Consider the following 19,385-nt stretch of genomic DNA (forward strand, 5'->3'; position numbering starts at 1 on the left):
GCTCCAAGTACTGATCCTCACTTTAAGCTCATCGGCTTTGTTAATAATGCTGCTAGCATTAAAATAGGCACATCTCAAACTATCGGTCTGAGCGCGTCCCTTCTCTATCACCTGCCTATCCACCCTCGCACTGTCTACAAGCTTTCTCTATTTGTGAGCCAACCACCTCTTCCTCCATCTCTTCGGTTCAGTTCCCAACCCCCAGCAATTCTAGTTTAAAACTCTCCCCAATAGCCTTGGCAAACCTCCCCGCCAGGATATTGGCCACCCTGGGATTCAAGTGCAACCTGTCCTTTTTGTACAGGTCATACCTGCCCCAAAAGAAATCCCAATGATCCAGAAATCTGAATCCTTGCCTCCTGCTCCAATACCTCAGCCACGCATTTATCCTCCACCTCATTCTATTCCTATACTCACTGTCCACGTGGCACAGGCAGTAATCCCGAGATTACTACCTTTGAGGTCCTGCTTCTCAACTTCCTTTCTAACTCCTTGGTGTCTGTTTTCAGGACCTCCTCCCTTTTCCTACTTATGTCATTGGTACCAATATGTATCACAATTTCTGGCTGTTCTCCTTCCCTCTTCTGGATAGCATGAACACTATCAGGAATGTCCCGGAACCTGGCACCTGGGAGGCAAACTACCATCTGTGTTCCTTTGCTGCATCCACAGAATCTCCTGTCTGACCTGCTAACTATGGAGTCCCCTATCACTGCTGCCACCCTCTTCCTTTCCCTACCCTTCTGAGCCACAGGGCCAGACTCTGTGCCAGAGGTGCAGCCACTGTTGCTTTCCCCAGGTAGGTCATCCCTCCTAGCAGTACTCAAACAGGAGTACTTGTTGTTAAGGGGGACAGCCTCAGAGATACTCTCCCGCATCTGACTCTTGCCCTTCCCTCTCCTGACTGTTACTCATTTATCTGTCTCCCAAGGCCCCAGTGTGACTACCTGCCTATAGCGCCTATCTATCACTTCCTCACTCTCCCTGACCAGGTGAAGGTCATTATTATATCATAATGTATGATGATTATTAATAATTAATAACAAACTAGTATCTATGGCAAGACCTTGGGATTTTCAAGTCCTGAGGTACTGATTCCAACAGCTGCAATTTTTATCTAGTTAACTAGTTTTCCTCCTCTTCAAATAAATACTTTTAGTTTTAAAATGTTTGTTTTGACATGATCTAAAATTCACATCTTTATCTTTACATATCAATTAAATCATTAATCTGAAAATAGACCTTTATAAAACTTGGCACTGCATAAGTGGCTCTTTCATATCATTCAGAAGCATCCTTGGATAAGTTAACATCCTGAGAACATGCTTTTATTCCACATTAATGTCCAAACAAATTTATAACCTTCAATTGATATTCCAGTCTTTATCATAACTCAAGCGAAGGTAACTGACATAAAAATATAATATACCTGTGCCTATGAATGCTTTATACTTTATACTTATTGTCACCAAACAATTGATACTAGAACGTACAATTATGTCTGCCCTTTGAAGTTTAATTGAAGGAAAACAGATTTTGTTTTCTACTATTGATTTATGTCAGTTGAATGTTTCTTGAAAGTCTTAATACTCCTTTTTTAATACCCACTATCCTCTAGCACAGATTTACCAAGCAGTTATATCTTTATCAATAGTTGATACCATTTGATTAATTCTTTCTTTCCACATGACATTAATAGTGTCCCTTGAAGAAAAAAAAATACTATTTTCTGATGTATGTTACTTGTGCAAAGTTATTCATTGTCATTTAAAGTCAACCAATGGACACGGAAATTAAGCATTAATTTTTCTTTTAGGTCAACATTCTAATTCATTGAAACTGCCCTGCTCATTGATGAACATATCTTTATTTTGTTTTAAGCAGTATTGGACGAAGCAGTTTGATGTTTTCAAAGGTACATCCTGGATCACCTTTGAACTTTCTATTGAAAGACTGGTTCTTTATGATGACAGTAGGAGAGTGAAGCACTTGTGAAATCCACTTCTGGAGCCCTACTGAATACTGACACATTTCCCTAGCGCCGCCCCCCCCGCCCCCCAAAGCATTGAATATCTTCATTGTATTATCCGAGTGGATAATAAGTCAAATGCCTTGTTCACTCTGAAGGTGTGTAAAAGGTTCTGGACCTCTTCATCTTGAAAATGCCTGATGCCAGCAAGTCAGCACTTGGTGGTCTCTGTGTATAGCCACAAAGAAATAAAACTGATATCTTACTTTCTCTTTCTATGTAGAATAATGATAATCCATTCTTAGACTTGAAATATGGAAAGCATTGGTCATTTGATTGAAAAGCTGTTAGTTTTCGATCTGTTTTAGTAGTAATTCCCTCATTAAGCAGAACATGGTTGGGTGGAATGTTTTCTAGGAGGTCCAGCTCAGGAATATTCAGTTCAAAATAATATTAATTTCTTAATTGGTAAGAACATGTCTCTATTCTTATTTCAGAGATGGATCTCTACGTTGACTGTCAGATCAGTGCTGTATATTTTGTTTCCAGATATTTGTCAATCTGCAAGACCTTTGAATCTGGTGCGAATTTTATGTCTAGGGCAGTGATCTTGGGTGGATCCAATAGTATTTGAAGTACAGTTGGCCCTCCTTATCCGCAAGTTCCGCATGCGCGAGTTCAACCAACCGAAGCGAATCGAGAAAACCCGGAAGTGCTCTTCCAGCACTTGTTATTCGAGCATGTACAGACTTTTTTTCCTTATCATTACTGTATTCCTTAAACAATGCAGTATAACAACTATTTTACATGGCATTTACATTGTATTAGGTATTATAAGTAATCTAGAGGTGATTTAAAGTATACGGAAGGGGTGTGCGTGGGTTATTGTGGATCAGGATCGGGAAAAAAACAGATATTCTCTTAATAAGTAAGTCGGAACAGGTACATCTGATGTTATTTAGCGTCAGTTAGTCAAATGTTTGTCTTAGCATACAGTATATATTTTACCTCTCTATGCATATAAAACACTTAAGAAACGTATGTTTCAGCACCGGGTCGGGAACGGAAGTTCCCGAGTTCAATCCAGTGACAGACCCCTCCCGAGCGCGCTCTCCATCTCTGCCGGGTTAATGTTGAGGATCAGAACCCCAAAACCACTGTGTTGCTTAGTAATAATTGTAGCTTTCATCGGGACAAGGCCCTTTCTCACTTTATCCCTTAAAATTGTTCCGATTGTTGACCGACTGTAGCCTAACACTTTTCCAATGACCAATGGCGTTTCAGCTCTTTCTGATCGCTTTATTATTTCCACTTTATTTTCAATCGTGATCGTGATTATTTTCGAGAACAGAAACACTGCGGATTCAGAGCTCCTCCACCGGGTCCTAATGTTCACCGCACTGAAACAGGTTAAATGAAGTCCAGGGTTCTGCTGGGTCCTAAGGTCCACTGCATTAGACAGGTTGAATGGGACTTGAGCATCCATGTTTTTTGGTATCCACGTGGGATCCCGGAACCAATCCCCTGCGGATAAGGAGGGCCGACTGTACACATTGAAAATGTGTGTCTTCTCCTGAGGTATGATCTCAGCACACCATAATGATCAACCAGTCCCCACAAGGACCTATACATAATTTCATTGGTATTGGTAAGAACACCACTGTAGCCTAAATCATGTTGTTAGTATGGTGATGGCTTAAGCTTGTCATTTTGTTTCTACTCAAGCTAAGTTTCAGTGTTCCCTTTTGCATCCAAAAGGTAAAATAATTTTACTGTCTTTAATTATAGTAATTAACTTTTCCAGCTATTTGGAAGTGACAGGAAATTAATTATGAGCGTAAGAGAAAAGGGCGCTTGGTCCTATTATGGAAATCTATCACAAGTGTAGCATAAAAATAAGATCCTGTATCTACATAGTGAGGTCAAATTATAGCTTTGGTAGATTAACAAAACCCTCCACAATGATGCAACTGTACTGTACATAAGTGATTGTGTGGGTAAAAGAAATTACTCTCTAGCTTTCATTTAGGTCCCTTTTTGCAATTTTATTAAACCTGAAATTTGATGGTCTTGTGTTCTTTGTTTGATTTTAATACCTAATGGAATTATTTTGTTTACATTAGTAATGATCCTTTCCATGCAGCAGTTTAAAACTCTCAAGATCTTGCAAATTCAATTAGCTTTGACTTAGTTAATTCTTGTACAGCATTAACTCCCCGCTGGAGGTTAAAAAGAACTTAACTGATATTTAGTGTAGAGTGTTATGCTTCAGCTAAGAGAGTTGCAATGAAGTATGAATCTGAGCTTAAGTGGCTGCATTTATTGCAATCAAAGAAACTTTTAAGTATAAGTTATGAAGGGTAGCCTGCTGACACTACCTGTTTGTTATCATCCTGTATTTTTAAAAAGCAGTGTGTTTAGCAGGTACAGTACTTAGGCAAATTAAAACTAATGTACACTTTTATCAAGTGTCATAATATTTTTTGCTGGAAATCGCTGATGGTCCAGGTTCTGATCCATACCAACCTATGTGGGCTGTGGTTGCATTGGAAAGTCAGTTTAAAAGTAATGGGTGGATTTCTGAGGAGCTACACTTTGTCTTTAACTATGATGAGCTAATTCATCTTGTTCAGAACTGAATCAGAAAATATGGGCTTCACTTCAAATCTAATAAGCAGAAAAATTATTTCAGTGAGTAGTCGGGGGGAAAAATGAAATCTTGGAATGAATAGTATTTTCAGCATTTCCTATTTTGTTTTGTTTTCTGAATGAAAAGAGGAAGGAACATTAAATTTGAGACATTACTAAAGTTAGTGGTATCAAACAACTTTGTACCAATTTTTCCCAAAGCTTTGTGGTTTCCTTAACTTCATTTGTGTCTGGTACAAATTGCTATTCACTGACTTCCTTGGCACTACTCTATAGAATGGTGATTTGTTACCCTGTTATTGTTCCTGGAGTCTGAACACTTGCAGCAACCCAGTATTACCCCAGTTCTTCACAAAAATATATAGGCATCCACCATGGCAGTGTGCTGCTGTGCCAGGAACCTGGTGTTGCTGCAGCACCGAAATGGTGATTTCATCGCCAAAAGTAATATGTAAGGTCTGTCTGTGGGATCTGGTACTGGACAGGTGAGATATGTAGGGGCCTCGGGGGTTGTATCTCTGGTGACATAGTGAATGCAGACATAGCTAAAACACATCCTGTCACTGAACTAGTTTTTTTTTATGTGCTCTTGTTTTCTCTCAGAGCTGTCACTCTGTAATAATTTATTTGTTTAATGTACTTCTGAGGCTTTTTATTAAGGTTACTAAGTGAATGACTGCTAAGTATGCTTAAAATGACTGAAAATGGTCCATCTCAACAGACCTGGCTTTTTCATTTTAGTGAGGGCCCAATGTGCTTGAATTTGGATCATTCAATTTATCCCACACTGTGGGAGAGAAGTACATATTTGTCATGTTGCACAAGTGCGTGTGTGTGTGTTTGTTTGTTTGTGTGAGATGTATATAAATTCTGTGCCATGTCCAAAGATGATTGGGTTTCCCATAGTTACATAGTATGTAAATGAACCTGTAATTGATGTTACTCGGATTCTGACCCTCAGTGAAGGAAGAACAGCTGACATGAATTTACAATGGTACATGACCTGTAGGGGAGTTTCAAGCGTGTGGCCTTGCCATCATATTGTTGTTTATTTGTGGCTGCTCAAAGGAGTTCAAATTTCAGAGTAAATTTATTATCAAAGTACATATGTATGTCGTTGTATACTACCCTGAGATTCATTTTCTTGTAGGCAAACTCAATAGATACATAATAGATTAATATCCGTAATAGAATCAATGAAAGATCATACCAACATGGGTGTTCAACCAATGTGGAAAAGACAGAAACTATGGAAATACAAAAAGAAAGAAATAATAACAAATAAGCAATAAACATTGAGAACATTGGATGAAGAGTTTTGAAAATGAGTCCATAGGTTGTGGGAACATTTTGAAAACAAAGGAGCCGGTTGTGGATTACAGAAGGAATGGAGACAGGCTAACCCCTATTGATATCAATGGATCTGGTGTTGAGAGGGTTAACAGATTTAAGTTCTTCAGCATCCCCATCACCAAGAACCTCACATGGTCTGTACAAACGAGCTGTGTGGTGATAAAGGTACAACAGCACCTCTTTTACCTCAGAAGGTTGAGAAAGTTTGGTATGGGCCCCCAAATCCTAAGAACTTTTATAAGGGCACAACTGAGAGCATCCTGACTGGCTGCATCACTGTCTGGTATGGGAACTGAACCTCCCTTAATCACAGGATTCTGCAGAGTGGTGCAGACAGTCCAGCGCATCTGTAGTTGTGAACTTCCCATGATTCAGGACATTTACAAAGACAGGTGTGAGAAAAGGGCCTGATGGATCACTGGGGACCTGAGTCACCCCAACCATAATCTGTTCCAGCTGCTACCATCCGGGAAACGGTACCGCAGCATAAAAGCCAGGACTGACAGGCTCTGGGACAGCTTCTTCTATTATGCCTTCAGACTGATTAACTCATGTTGATTTGAATGTATTTCTGTGTTACATTGACTGTTCTATTTATTATAAATTACTATGCACATTTAGATGGAGATGGAACGTAAAGATTTTTACTGCTCATGTATGTGAAGGATGTAAGATATAAAGTCGATTCAATGAAGTGAAGTTGAGTAAACTCTTTGCTTTAAGAGCCTGATGGTTGTGGGGTAATTATTCCTGAACCTGTGGGTGTGAGCCCGGAGGCTCCTGTACCACCTTCCTGATGGCAGCAGCAAGAAGGGAGCATGTCCTGGGTGGTTGGGGTCCCTGATGATGGATGCTGCTTTCCTGCAACAACATTTCATGTAGATATGCTCAATGGTGGGGAGGGCTTTTCCCATGATGGACTGGGCCGTATCCACTACTTTTATATGTTAGCAAATTTATCTAAGATGAAAAGTACCCACTACTTTATACACTATGTATTAGGGCATATTGAAAGGCATATAAATTAATCCTGTCCTCTCTAAAATATTATGCACTTTATTCATTTAGTATTTGTTTACACTGTTTGGTTGCACAACCAAGTTTTTAGTATACATTTTTATTCTCTACAGCTGCTGTGTTTATGGCACCTCCTCCAATGCCGTTTGTTTCGCACTCTGCGACTAGCTATCCTAATTTCCCAAGCCTTGGAGCCCCCTTGACTGCTCCCACAGGCATGATGGGGAACATGATGGGACAGCCAGCAGGGATGGTGGTTGGGATTGGAATGCCCAATGGATTCATGGGTAATGCCCAAGCTGGTGTCATCAGAGCTCCAGAGAATATGGTGGGTCCTCAAGGAGGAGTGCTCGGAAACTCGTATGGGGTACAACCAAGTCAACCACCACAGTGGAACCTCAATCAGGTCAGTGAAGTCTAGTTCTTATTTAGTAGAAATGTAAAATTGCCATCTAGACTTATCTGTGCTGCTCCTTCACTATGACAAACATAGCTGATTATTAATATGTGTTTTCTATGCTTTTTAGTTGAGGTTCACTGTTACTCTATCATGCAGGTACTTGCCTGTGGAATGATATTTAATCATTGTCATGGAATAGCTTAAAGCATTTCATCTCTTTGTTAGTTATCTAATTCACCCACTGCAGAATTTTCTGCAATGGGTTTGCGCTTTATAAACACCATGGGAGTTGTATTGAAAAATAAAAATGGCTGGTCTGCTAACTGCAGCCCATATCAAAAGGAAAAAAAAAAGTTTTGAGAATTAGGATTTTAATTTCTACTATTAAATCATCTTCACTGTCTGGTATTCTATATCAGGTCCAGGCAGAGATTTGAGATATACTGTGAAAATAGAATGCTCAATCTCCAGGGTTTTTAACCATGAGGAGTGATTTGAAACAATGAAAAGGAAGGTTTACAAGTTAAATTTTTAAAATGTTCTTTATGCTTAGAGTATATCTAATTAGTTATGAGGAAAACATGATTATTTGACACGTTATTTGAATATCTTGAGCTGTCAGCCTATATAGAACTGACATGGGTAGTATCTCTTCATTCAAATGTTTAAGACCCTAGATACTGCCATAAGAAAATTTATTGCAAAAAGCTGGAATCTAATGGTGCATGGTGCTCTACAAAAAGTCAGTATTTTATTCTTTGTTAGGAAGCTTATTTTCTATGCACTGCCAAGCACAACATGACTATTAACACATCCCACCTGTTACCGTCTCTGGGTTGCTGAATGTATTGGGAACACTAATGCCTTGATCCTGAAGTGCACACTGCTCCACTTACAATGAAAATTTAGATCCATTAATCCTGTTTGGCTGTTCATGTATTTTAAAATACTTTTAACAAATCTCTTCAATCTGCTTTTTGCAGGTGACCCCTATGTTACAGGCACTCAGGTTGGAAAATTAGGTCTTGCAGAATTTACTCAAAAATGACTACCCCCAAAATTTCAAGATGTCGAATAAAATTGATTCCCACACAATTAATTTAAAAGTATATAAGTGGTAAGGTTTTTCTCAAGCTTGCATTTCCTGACACATGGTTGAGAGACAGAATAAATCAGTGGTGTGTAACAGTGGGGCAGACTCGATGGGCTAAATGACCTAATTCTGCTCCTATGTCTTACGGTTGTATGTGAAACAGAAAGCGCCACCAACCCCTGGCAATGTGGTGGTCACCTATATTAAGTTTCAAAACACTTTCTCCCTACTGTGCACAAGTGTCTGTTTTTCTTCGCAGAGGGCAATGTTCAAAGTTTCCTCAACAATGTCAAGCAGGTTTTGTGAAATACCAGCTCTTTCTGAAATTAGTCCAACTTTACACTCATGGGTCAAGTTGTGTCCACATCATCTTTCTTGACATCAATCCTGGTTGTCTAATTTTTGCCTGAGTCTGCTAAAATTATTTTTCTTTGTGGTGTTTCATGTATTTAGTACCAAGCACAATTAGGCCACAATCATGTTTAAATTTAAAAAAAACATAACTTCTTTAATGTTACACCCATCAAAGTTACTGGTGAACGCAGCAGGTCAGGCAGCACCTCTAGGAAGAGGTACAGTCGATGTTTCAGGCCGAGACCCTTCATCAGGACTAACTGAAGGAAGAGCTAGTAAGAGATTTGAAAGTGGGAAGGGGAGGGGGAGATCCAAAATGATAGGAGAAGACAGGAGGGGGAGGGATGGAGCCAAGAGCTGGACCGGAGATGTGTTTAAATTTAGCTCTTATAAAAAGAGGTACAATATTTATAAAAATAATTTGAACTCTTTAGACTCTAAAATTAGTGTTAAATCTGAGGTGCAGGATTTTGGAAAGTTTAAATAGCTTTAAGATAAGTCTGGAAATACTCAGCAGGTCAGGCATTTAGCATATCAAATAGAATCAGTATCTTTCTCCCACACAATCTATCTGGCCTCCTGAGTTTATTCAGTTTCCGTAATATTTTGATATTGTAAATTGGCAAAAGATAAATCTGCATGACTAACCCATTTATTTTGACAGCAGCAGTCAGAACATTAACTTCTCAACTGATAATTGGTGTTAGAGTGATGATTTGTTAGCATCAGCCCCTGATTATGATTTTTTTAAAATATGGCTTTAGTTTAAGTAATTTCTTTCATTCTTAAGGGTTTCTTAGGATAGTTGAGATTGTGCCCTCTGGTCTTGGTATCTCCCACCATAGGAACCATCTTCTCCAAATCCACTCTATCAAGGCCTTTCACCATTTGGTAGGTTTCAATTAGGTCACCCCTCATTCTTCTGAATTCTAGTGAATACAAGTCCAGAGCGAGCAAATGCACTTCGTATGAAAAGTCATTCAATCCTGGAATAATTTTTGTAACCTTTGAACTCTCTTCAGTTTCAGCACATCCTTTCTAAGATAGGAAATACTCCAAGTGAGGCCTCACCAGTACTTTATAAAGTTTCAACATTACATCCTTGCTTTTATATTTTAGTCCTCTGAAATGAATGCTAACGTTGCATTTGCCTTCCTCACCACAGACTCAACCTCAAATTAACCTTCAGGAAATCCTGCACAAGGACTCACAGGTCCCTTTGCACCCCAGTTTTGGTATTTTTCTCTCCATTTATAAAATAGTTAACCCTTACATTTCTTCTACCAAAGTGCATGACCATACACTTCCCAACAATGAATTCCATCGGCCATTTTGTCTATTCTCCTCATCTGTCCTTCCTCAAAACTACCTGGCCTTCCACCTATCTTCATATCGTCTGCAAACTTTGCAAGAAGGCCATCATTTCCATCATCCAAATCATTGACATATAATGTAAAAAGAATAGGTCCCAACACAGAACCATGTGGAACACAACTAGTTAACGGCAGCCAACCAGAAAAGGCTCCTTTTACTCTTTGCCTCCTGCCGGTCAGCCACTGCTTTACCCATGCTGGAACTTTCCCTGTAATACCATGAGCTTGTTGCTTGCTAAAGAGCCTCGTGTGGCGCCTTGTCAAATGCCTTCGGAAAATCCCAAGTGCACAATATCAACGGAATCTCCTTTGTCTAGCTTGCTTGTTGTTCAAAGAATTCCAACATATGGCATTTTCCCTTGAGGAAACCATGTAACTACAGCCTATTTTATCATGTGCCTCCAAGAACCCTGAAATCTCATCCTTAATAATTGGCTCCAACATCTTCCCAACAACTGAGGTCAGACTAACTGGCTCCCTCTTTTGAAGAGTGGAGTGGCATTTGCAATTTTCCAGTCTTCTGGATCCATTCCAGAATCTAGTGATTCTTGAAAGAGCTTTTCTAATGCCTTCACAATCTCTTCAGGCACCTCTCTCTGAACCCTGGGGTGTACACCTTTTGGTTTAGGTTACTTTCCTACCTTCAGACCTTACAGTTTCCCAATAACCTTCTCTCTAGTAATGGTAATTTCACACTCATCATGCTCGTGTCTTTCAGAGTGAAGACTGATTACTACCTCTCCAGCACCATTTTCTGGCAGTTTGATATCCACTCTTGCCTCTCTTTTACACTTATAGGATCTGAAGAAATTTTTTGAACCTCTTTAAAAGTGTTGACTGGCTTACTTTCATACTCCATCTTTGCCTTAATGACTTTTTTAGTTGCCTTCTGTTGGTTTTTAAAAGGTTCCCAATCCAACCTTACTAATTTTTGCTGTATCAATTCCCTCTGTTTGCTTTTTTGTTGGCTTTGACTGATCTTGTAACCATGGTTGCGTCATCTTGCCTTTAGAATATTTCTTCCTTTGTGGGATGTATATATCCTGTGCCTTCCGAATTGCTTCCAGAAATTCCAGCCATTGCATACCTGCCAGTGTTCATTTCCAGTCAATTCTGGCTTACTCCTGTCACGTGCCTCTGTGATTCCCTTTATTCCACTGTAATACTGATACATCTGAGTTCAGCTCTCCCTCTCAAACTTCAGAGTGAATTAGATCCTATTATGACCACTTACCCCTAAGTGTTCTTTTATCTTAAAGCGCTCTAATCAATTCTGGTTTATTGCACAACACCCAATCCAGATTAGAAATTTCCCCCTGTTAGAATCCAGCACCAGGCTGATTTTCCCAATCTATCTCCATATTGAAATCCTCCATGACTAATGTAATATTGCCCTTTCAGCATGCATTTTCTGTCTCCCATTGTAATTTGTAGACCACATCCTTGCTACTGTTTGGTGGTCTATAAACAACTCCCACTAGGGTCTTTTTAGTCTTGCAGATCATCAATTCTATCCACAATGATTCAATACTCCCTGACCCTATGTCACCATATTCTAAAGATTTGATTTCATTTTTTTTTTACCAACAGAGCAATGCCACCTCCTTTACCTTCCTGTCTGTCCTTTCGATACAATCTGTATCCTTTGACATTAAGCTCCCAGCTATAATCTTCTTTTAGCCATAATTCAGTGATGCCTACAACATCATATATGCCAATCAGTAAATGTGCTACAAGTTCATCTACCTTATTTGAATGGGTGCAGTATACAGAATATAACACCTTCAGTTCTGTATTCATCCTTTTCAATTTTGTCTACCTTTTACTTTGCAATTCATCCTGCTGACTATAATTCTGCTCTATCAACAGCCTCTCCTCACTACACATTGGTTTACAAACAGAGGCAGATACCTCATCTTCAGCACTATCATCTGCCTTTCCTACAATACTGCTTGAAATATTTGCAGCTCAGGACACTAGTTGCACCATACTCAACCTTTTGATTCCTAACTTTGTCTGAGACCTTACCAACGTTTGCCTCCACAAACTCTCCACTAACTGTTGTGGCACTCTGGTTCTCATCCCCCTGCAACTCTAGCTTAAACCTCACCGTGCAGCATTAACAAAAACTTTCCTGCTAGGATATTCGTCACCCTCCCGTTCGGGTGCAAACTGTCCCTTCTGTACAGGTCCCACCTTCCCTGGAAGAGAGCCCAATGATCCAAAAATCTTGTGCCCTCTCTCCTATATCAACTCCTTAGCCACATATTAAACGGTATAAACTTCCTATTTTTGACCTCACTGGTGCGTGGCACAGGTAGCAATCCTGAGATCACAACCCTGGAGGGTCCTGACCTTTAACTTAGCACCTAACTTCTCAAACTCCTGATGCAGAACTTCATCACTCATCCTACCCATGTCATTGGTATCTACATGGACCATGGCTTCTGGCTGTTCACCCTCCTGCTTAAGAATATTGAGGACTCTATCGGAGATGTCCTGGGCCCTGGCCCCCTGGAGGTAACATACCATCCGGGAATCTTGCTCTCGCCCACAGAACCTTCTGTCTGTTCCCCTAAGTGACATGTGCCTCATCTCCCCTCCCCCCCCCCCCCCAGCTTTCCCTTCTGAGTCACAGAGATAGACGGTGCCAGAGACCCGACCACTGTGACTTTCACTCTGTTAGGTCAACCCCTTCAACAGTATCCAAAGTAATAAACCTGTTGTTGAGGTGGATGGCCACAGGGGAACTCTGCACTGGCTCCTTAACTCCTTTCCCCTTCCTGTCACCCAGTCTCTTGTATCCTGCCCCTTTGGTGTAACTACCTCCCTGTATGTCTTGCCTATCACCACCTTAGCCTCCCAAATGAAAGTGGGTTGTTAAGTACTGCAGCTGGATGTACTTATCACAGTTGTAGTCATCAGGGACACTGGCGGTCTCCCTGCCTTTCCACATCCTGCAAGAGAGCATTCCAGTATACTGCTTAGCATCTCTACTATCCTAACTGAGTGGATATAAAGAAGGGAAGGCAAAAAAAACTTGTCCGCTAGAGCTTTTCTTTTGCTTTCTCTGAGTGAATTCTTTCTTCGCTGAAACCTCGAAGAGTTAAAACCTCAAGATCACCACTCTGATTCTGCACACTCAGGTGACTGCCGCTGTACTTGCCCCACCTTCCTTTAATTTGCACTTGTTAATCAATCACAAATGTGGATTGGTTGCTGTGCCAATGCTCTATTATGCTGCCGTGACTCGTTTGCTGCTGCCTTTTCTATTTGTGTATGAACCTGATGGAAATACCCTGCTCTCATTCTTCCGATGTCCTTTTCTACTAGTTGATCAGTTGCGAGCATCTTTTTATCTTGCAAGCTGCTCCTGTCTTTTTTGTAGCTACCGTACATTCCTTCTGATATGTTCTGTGCTGTCTAAAGATGCAAACAGAGATGAGACAAATGTTCAGTAATGATGCTTCTAGGTCATTAGTTTTGTATGGATGAATTAACTTCATGCCTTTTTATCTCTTTGCATGTGTACTTACTCCTAGTGTTTAGTAGCTTTATTTTTTTCAGTGTGTTCCTAATTTTGTTTTCTCTCTCCTCATTCACTCTCCATCAGCAACACATTAGTTAAAAAAAATTCTCACAGGGTTGTTAGCATATAAACAAAAGGAGTTTCTTCTCTTTAGATGGCTGAGTGGGATATAATTCTGTTAATATCATAAAAGCTTTATGACAATGGGTAAAATCACAGACCATGAATACAAGGCCAGAAATCCAACTGTAAGTTCTAGAGAAAATTGTTTACCAATGGAGTCATGGCGATGTGAAACTCCGAGAGGTTTTGATATATTTAAGGAGTGGGTTGACAATGACCTAAGGCTGAAGTAAGTAGAGGCTCACACTGATGGATTCAAATGAGAAAATTTATGAGTCAGCTCAGATGGAATACAAGCAAAAGTATGGAGTGGTTGGGCCGGTTGGCCTACTTCTGTCTTGTATCCTATACACAGGTGGATTATTAATAGTTTAGTGTATGACTATATTGTCTCATTTCACTTACAGATGAATCAGCAAATGGCAGGAATGAATATAAGTTGCCCAGGTGGTATGATGAGCTTTGGCCAGCCTGCAAGCACAATGGGAGGATGGACAGGTAGTCCTGCAGGCCAGACCCTCAGCACTCAGCTTTGGAAATGAATGATGCCCCACTTAATGATAAATTCCGGAATTGCATTACAGACTTGTTATTTGATCTATGTGAAAGAAAGCTCTGGTTTGACTGCTAATATTACCTAGTTGATCTAGATCATTCCTGGCAGTCTTGTTCAGTCAATCTACTGAAGTGATTCCATGGTTAAACTATGGAAAAGCAGTTTCAGAACTTTTTCTCCCCCATATGTCTTTTTCTAAAATCTGTCCACTGCAGGCTGTCTGAGCAGTGTGTAATAACTTGTGATGATGTTATTGCGTGACATGTAGTTAGTACTTGTACAGCTAGGGAAAGGGGAAGTGAAATTACCCTCTAAGAATCCAGTTCCCTTTGGAAAAAAATAATCTGCAAAAGTCCCTGTAGATGAAATTGTATGAGCCAATGTATGTTAAATAACTAAATGTGTGTGTGCATTACAAAGCTGTTCTTGGAATACCGACCATCTTTTGTCTTGTCCCAGTCATTATTTTTGTTATAATGAGGTGGAGCAATCAAAGTTATGAAAAAAATAAATCTGGATGATAGAGTAAATGATTTAAACTTTTGGTTGGGTTTAGATCCCGGGTATTGGAAGCAACTCAGGTTTGAAGTCTTTTACTGCCAGAGATCCCTAAACCATGTTGATTCATTTGTTGTGCAGACATGTTATTTATATGCATAAATCACCTCACTCCCACAAGTGAATAATATTCATCTCTTTTTAAACAAAAGGTTACCAGTAGATTCTGTTCAAAATCAAAGCAGTGCTAATATTGAAGCACAGATTTAAACTTCAAATTGATTTGATATGTTAATGAGTTGCACAATGCAGACACATAGGTAATGGATACCCTAAAGTATCCACTACAAATCAATTTTTAACAAAGCTTAAATTCTCACCTGTATAAAGCATTGCTAGATATATTTGTGTAGGAGGTTGCAATATTATGATAAATTGCAATGGTTGGCTCTGTCAAAAATTGAGCAATCTATACATGTCAGTGGTGTGCCGACCAGTAATTTATTTTAGGCAGTAGTCACAAACTGTTCACCATATATAATGCCTCCAAATATTGTGGCATTTGTTCAAATGATGTAGAAAATTTATAATGTAATTCTAAATTTATTTTAAACTGTTTGAACCAATTGACTGAATGTGGGCTGAGGTTTTAAAAAGGCTAGTAAAAGGAATATGTTTACAGTGTTTTATTCCTTGTTTTATGATCCCTTTTTCGGCACAGTAACCTAAATGAGGGTCTTCATGGACGTAAGCCTTATGTGACAGATAATGATGCGGCAACAAATACTTCAGGGCAGAAATTCTATTTGAGCTCACCAGCCTGTAATTTGATGCTCATCATCTTTGGAAGGCAGAAGATCCCAGGATAATGGGCACAGATTTCAGATTCTGGAGTGCCATTTTTTTTAAAGTCCCAATTTGCAAATGATTGATATATAGTTTTTAAAACTATTGATGCTATATGATAGTGTTTAAACATCTATTGCAATAGGAATGATTTATTTTGAAGCTGAGCATTATAGCTTTGTTAAATATTAACTGCTGCTTTGTAATAGATACTTAAAATGAAGGGTTACCAATTTAAAGCACCAAAGCACTTCTCAAGACATTGAATTTTCCCAGCGCTACATCCAGGTTTATTACTGCGGCTGTGTTTACATTTTATGGTGCCTAGTATAACAAATGTTATTTACCTGTATTAAATCAATTAAACCACTATCTATTGTGCATCATTTGTCTGGTGGAATTATTTACTACCCTGGTCTGAGAACATAGATCTCATTTGCCTTTGTAAGGTATAAATAGTAACCATTGTGTCCTCAGTGAGAAAGCAGTTGAAACTGATCCAAGTTCAGAAAGTTGCTCAAGTTGAATATGTTTGGTTTGCATTAAAGAAGGGTGGATGTAGGCATTTACTTATGACATTGAAAGTGGCAATTCAGCTTAATGTCTAGCAAGGCCATGCTAGCTCTCAGTGGTTCTCTGTTCTCACCATATTTGTCAGCTCCTCCAGGGGTAAGTTACAGTGGCTACCAAACTGCATGTCGTTGGGGTTGTGGGAGGAAGCCAAAGGAGCCAGGCGGAACTAAGATCACAAGAAGGTGGAAACTCTACGCACACTGGTTATGTGAATCAAACTCATCCTTAGAGCTGTGATGCAGCATAGCTGCCCCACTATAATCTCTGTAAATTGGACATGCGGATATAAAATGTTTAACTACATGTGTAAAAGAGGCTTCATTTGTTTGTGGTACACCATTTATTGAAATGAGCACTGTACTACAAACATGCAAAGACACAGCTTTGAAAACTTTAAAATAGATGTTGTGAACTGTTTTCTCTTAAAAAGTGTCCCAAGTGAATATTTAACAAACTAACAGATTGTTAGTGCAAACAGATTTAGCTGAAGGTATACCAAGGTGTTTGTGCTGCCTGGATTCTATACTTCAATGTGAATTACATCCTGGTTTTGCTTCGGCTCAAAAGAAAGGTTGGCCTTTTCAGTCCGTGTATGCCAAACAAGCACCTAAAATGTAAAAAGAATAATTATTTGATGCTGTCTTTCTGGGAAAATGCTGTCAAATCCCTCTCCCTGTAGCTCTGAAAATTTCTAAAGTTGAATTAATTATCCAATGCTGCTTTAAAATTGTTGTGACTCTGCCTCCACAATATCAGGCAGTGTAATAAAGATAACACTTAATACTTTAACAAAAATTCTCATTCCCTCACCTTTTCCCAAGGGGTATAATTTCTCTAATTATTCTGTCAAAATTCCCCTCATCATTTTTAATACCTTGATTAAATCTCACCTTTTCTTGATCCAAAGGCAATTGCAGTTGCAAAGTAAGTAATTCTTGGGGGAACGGATTACTTCAGCTAGCTCTGTAGCGATGAGATACAGTACAGAAACAGGCACTTTGGCCCACTATGCCTATGTCAGTCATCAGAATCAAGTTTATTATCACTGGCCTTGTGTCGTGAAATTTGTTAACAGCAGCAGTTCAATACTATACATAATATAGATGAAAAATAAATCAATTACAAGTATATGTATATTGAATGGAATAAAAATTGTTTAAAAAAAGACAAATAATGCAGCTATAGAGGACCCTGGTCAGACCCCACTTGGAGCACTGTGCTCAGTTCTGGTCGCCTCACTACAGGAAGGATATGGAAGCCATAGAAAGGGTGCAGAGGAGATTTACAAGGATGGTGCCTGGACTGGAGAGCATGCCTTATGAGAATAGGTTAAGTGAACTCGGTCTTTTCTCCTTGGAGCGACGGAGGATGAGAGGTGACCTGATAGAAGTGTATAAGATGATGAGAGGCATTGATCATGTGGATTGTCAGAGGCTTTTTCCCAGGGCTGAAATGGTTGCCACAAGAGGACACAGGTTTAAGGTGCTGGGGAGTAGGTACAGAGGAGATGTCAGGGGTAAGGTTTTTACTCAGAGTGGTGAATGCGTGGAATGGGCTGCTGGCAACGGTGGTGGAGGCAGATACGATAGGGTCTTTTAAGAGACTTTTGGATAGGTACATGGAGCTTAGAAAAATATAGGGCTATGGGTAACCCTAGTAATTTCTAAGGTAGGGACATGTTCAGCACAACTTTGTGGGCCAAAGGGCCTGTATGTGCTGTAGGCTTTCTAGATATATATAGAAAGCCTACAGCACATACAGGCCCTTTGGCCCACAGTTGTATATATATTAAAATTATATATATTAAAGTTATATATACAAAGTTTTTTTATTTATATATATATATAAAAAAAAAGTAAGTTAGTGTTCATGGGTTCAATATCCATTTAGGAATCGGATGACAGAGGGGAAGAAGCTGTTCCTGAATTGCTGAGTGTGTGTCTTCAGGCTTCTGTACCTCCTACCTGATGGTAACAGAAAAGGGCATGCCCTGGGTGCTGGAGGTCCTTAATAAAGGACGCTGCCTTTCCCAGACACCGCTCCTTGAAGATGTCCTGGGTAATTTGTAGGCTAGTTCTCAAGATGGAGCTGACTAAATTTACCATCCTCTGCAGCTTCTTTCAGTCCTGTGCAGTAGTCCCCCCACCAGACAGTGATGCAGCCTGTCAGAATGCTCTACACGATATCTGTAGAAGTTTTTGAGTATATTTGACATACCAAAACTCTTCAAATTCCAAATGAAGTATAGCTGCTGCCTTGCTTTCTTTATAACTGCATCGATATGTTGGGACCAGGTTAGGTCCTCAGAGATCTTGACACTCAGGAACTTGAAACTGCTCTCTCTCTCTCCACTTCTGATCCCTCTGAGGATTGGTATGTGTTCCTTTGTCTTACCCTTCATGAAGTCCACAATCAGCTCTTTTGTCTTACTGATGAGTGCCAGGTTGTTGCTGCGACACCACTCCACTAGTTGGCATATCTTGTTCCTATACACTCTCTCCTCTCCATCTGAGACTCTTACCAACAATGGTTGTATTGTCAGCAAATTTATTTGATTTGATCTATGCCTAGCCACACAGGCATGGGTATAGAAAGAGTAGAGCAGTGGACTAAGCACACACCCCTGAGGTACACCAGTGTTGATGGCCAGCTAGGAGATGTTGTCACTAATCCACACAGATTGCGGTCTTCCAGTTAGGAAGTTGAGGATCCAATTTCAGACAGAGGTATAGAGGCCCAGGTTCTGCAACTTCTCAATTAGTATTGTGGGAATGGTATTAGATGTTGAGCTACAGTCGATAAACAGCATCCTGACATAGGTGTTTGTGTTGTCCGGGTAGTCTAAAGCCGTGTGGAGAGCCATTGAGATTGCAGCTGCTGTTGATCTATTGTGACAAAAGGCAAATTGCATTTGGTCCAGGTCCTTGCTGAGGCAGTTCAGTCTAGTCATGACCAACGTCTCAAAGCATTTCATCACTAGATGTGAGTGCTACCAGGCGATCGATAATCATTAAGGCAGCTCACATTGTTCTTCTTGGGCACTGGTATTGTT

The 19,385-nt window shown here is 39.8% G+C and overlaps 2 protein-coding genes across 5 annotated transcripts in view; one reads left to right on the forward strand and one right to left on the reverse strand.

Annotated features, from left to right (window-relative positions):
- Positions 1–16,141, forward strand: part of smap1 (small ArfGAP 1) — a 130,260-nt gene extending 114,119 nt beyond the window's left edge. For all 4 annotated transcript variants that reach the window (XM_063040286.1, XM_063040288.1, XM_063040287.1 and 1 more), the window contains 2 exons: positions 7,102–7,394; positions 14,268–16,141. In XM_063040286.1, coding sequence (XP_062896356.1) covers positions 7,102–7,394; positions 14,268–14,402 — 428 coding nt within the window. In that variant the 3' untranslated portion in view covers positions 14,403–16,141. The remainder of the gene's footprint in view (positions 1–7,101; positions 7,395–14,267) is intronic.
- A 154-nt stretch (positions 16,142–16,295) lies between these two features.
- Positions 16,296–19,385, reverse strand: part of b3gat2 (beta-1,3-glucuronyltransferase 2 (glucuronosyltransferase S)) — a 62,246-nt gene continuing 59,156 nt past the window's right edge. The window contains exon 5 of the mRNA XM_063040290.1: positions 16,296–16,940. Within this exon, the coding sequence (XP_062896360.1) occupies positions 16,854–16,940 (87 nt within the window). The 3' untranslated portion in view covers positions 16,296–16,853. The remainder of the gene's footprint in view (positions 16,941–19,385) is intronic.

Source organism: Mobula hypostoma, chromosome 2 (assembly GCF_963921235.1).
Source record: "Mobula hypostoma chromosome 2, sMobHyp1.1, whole genome shotgun sequence".
Taxonomy (NCBI): domain Eukaryota; kingdom Metazoa; phylum Chordata; class Chondrichthyes; order Myliobatiformes; family Myliobatidae; genus Mobula; species Mobula hypostoma.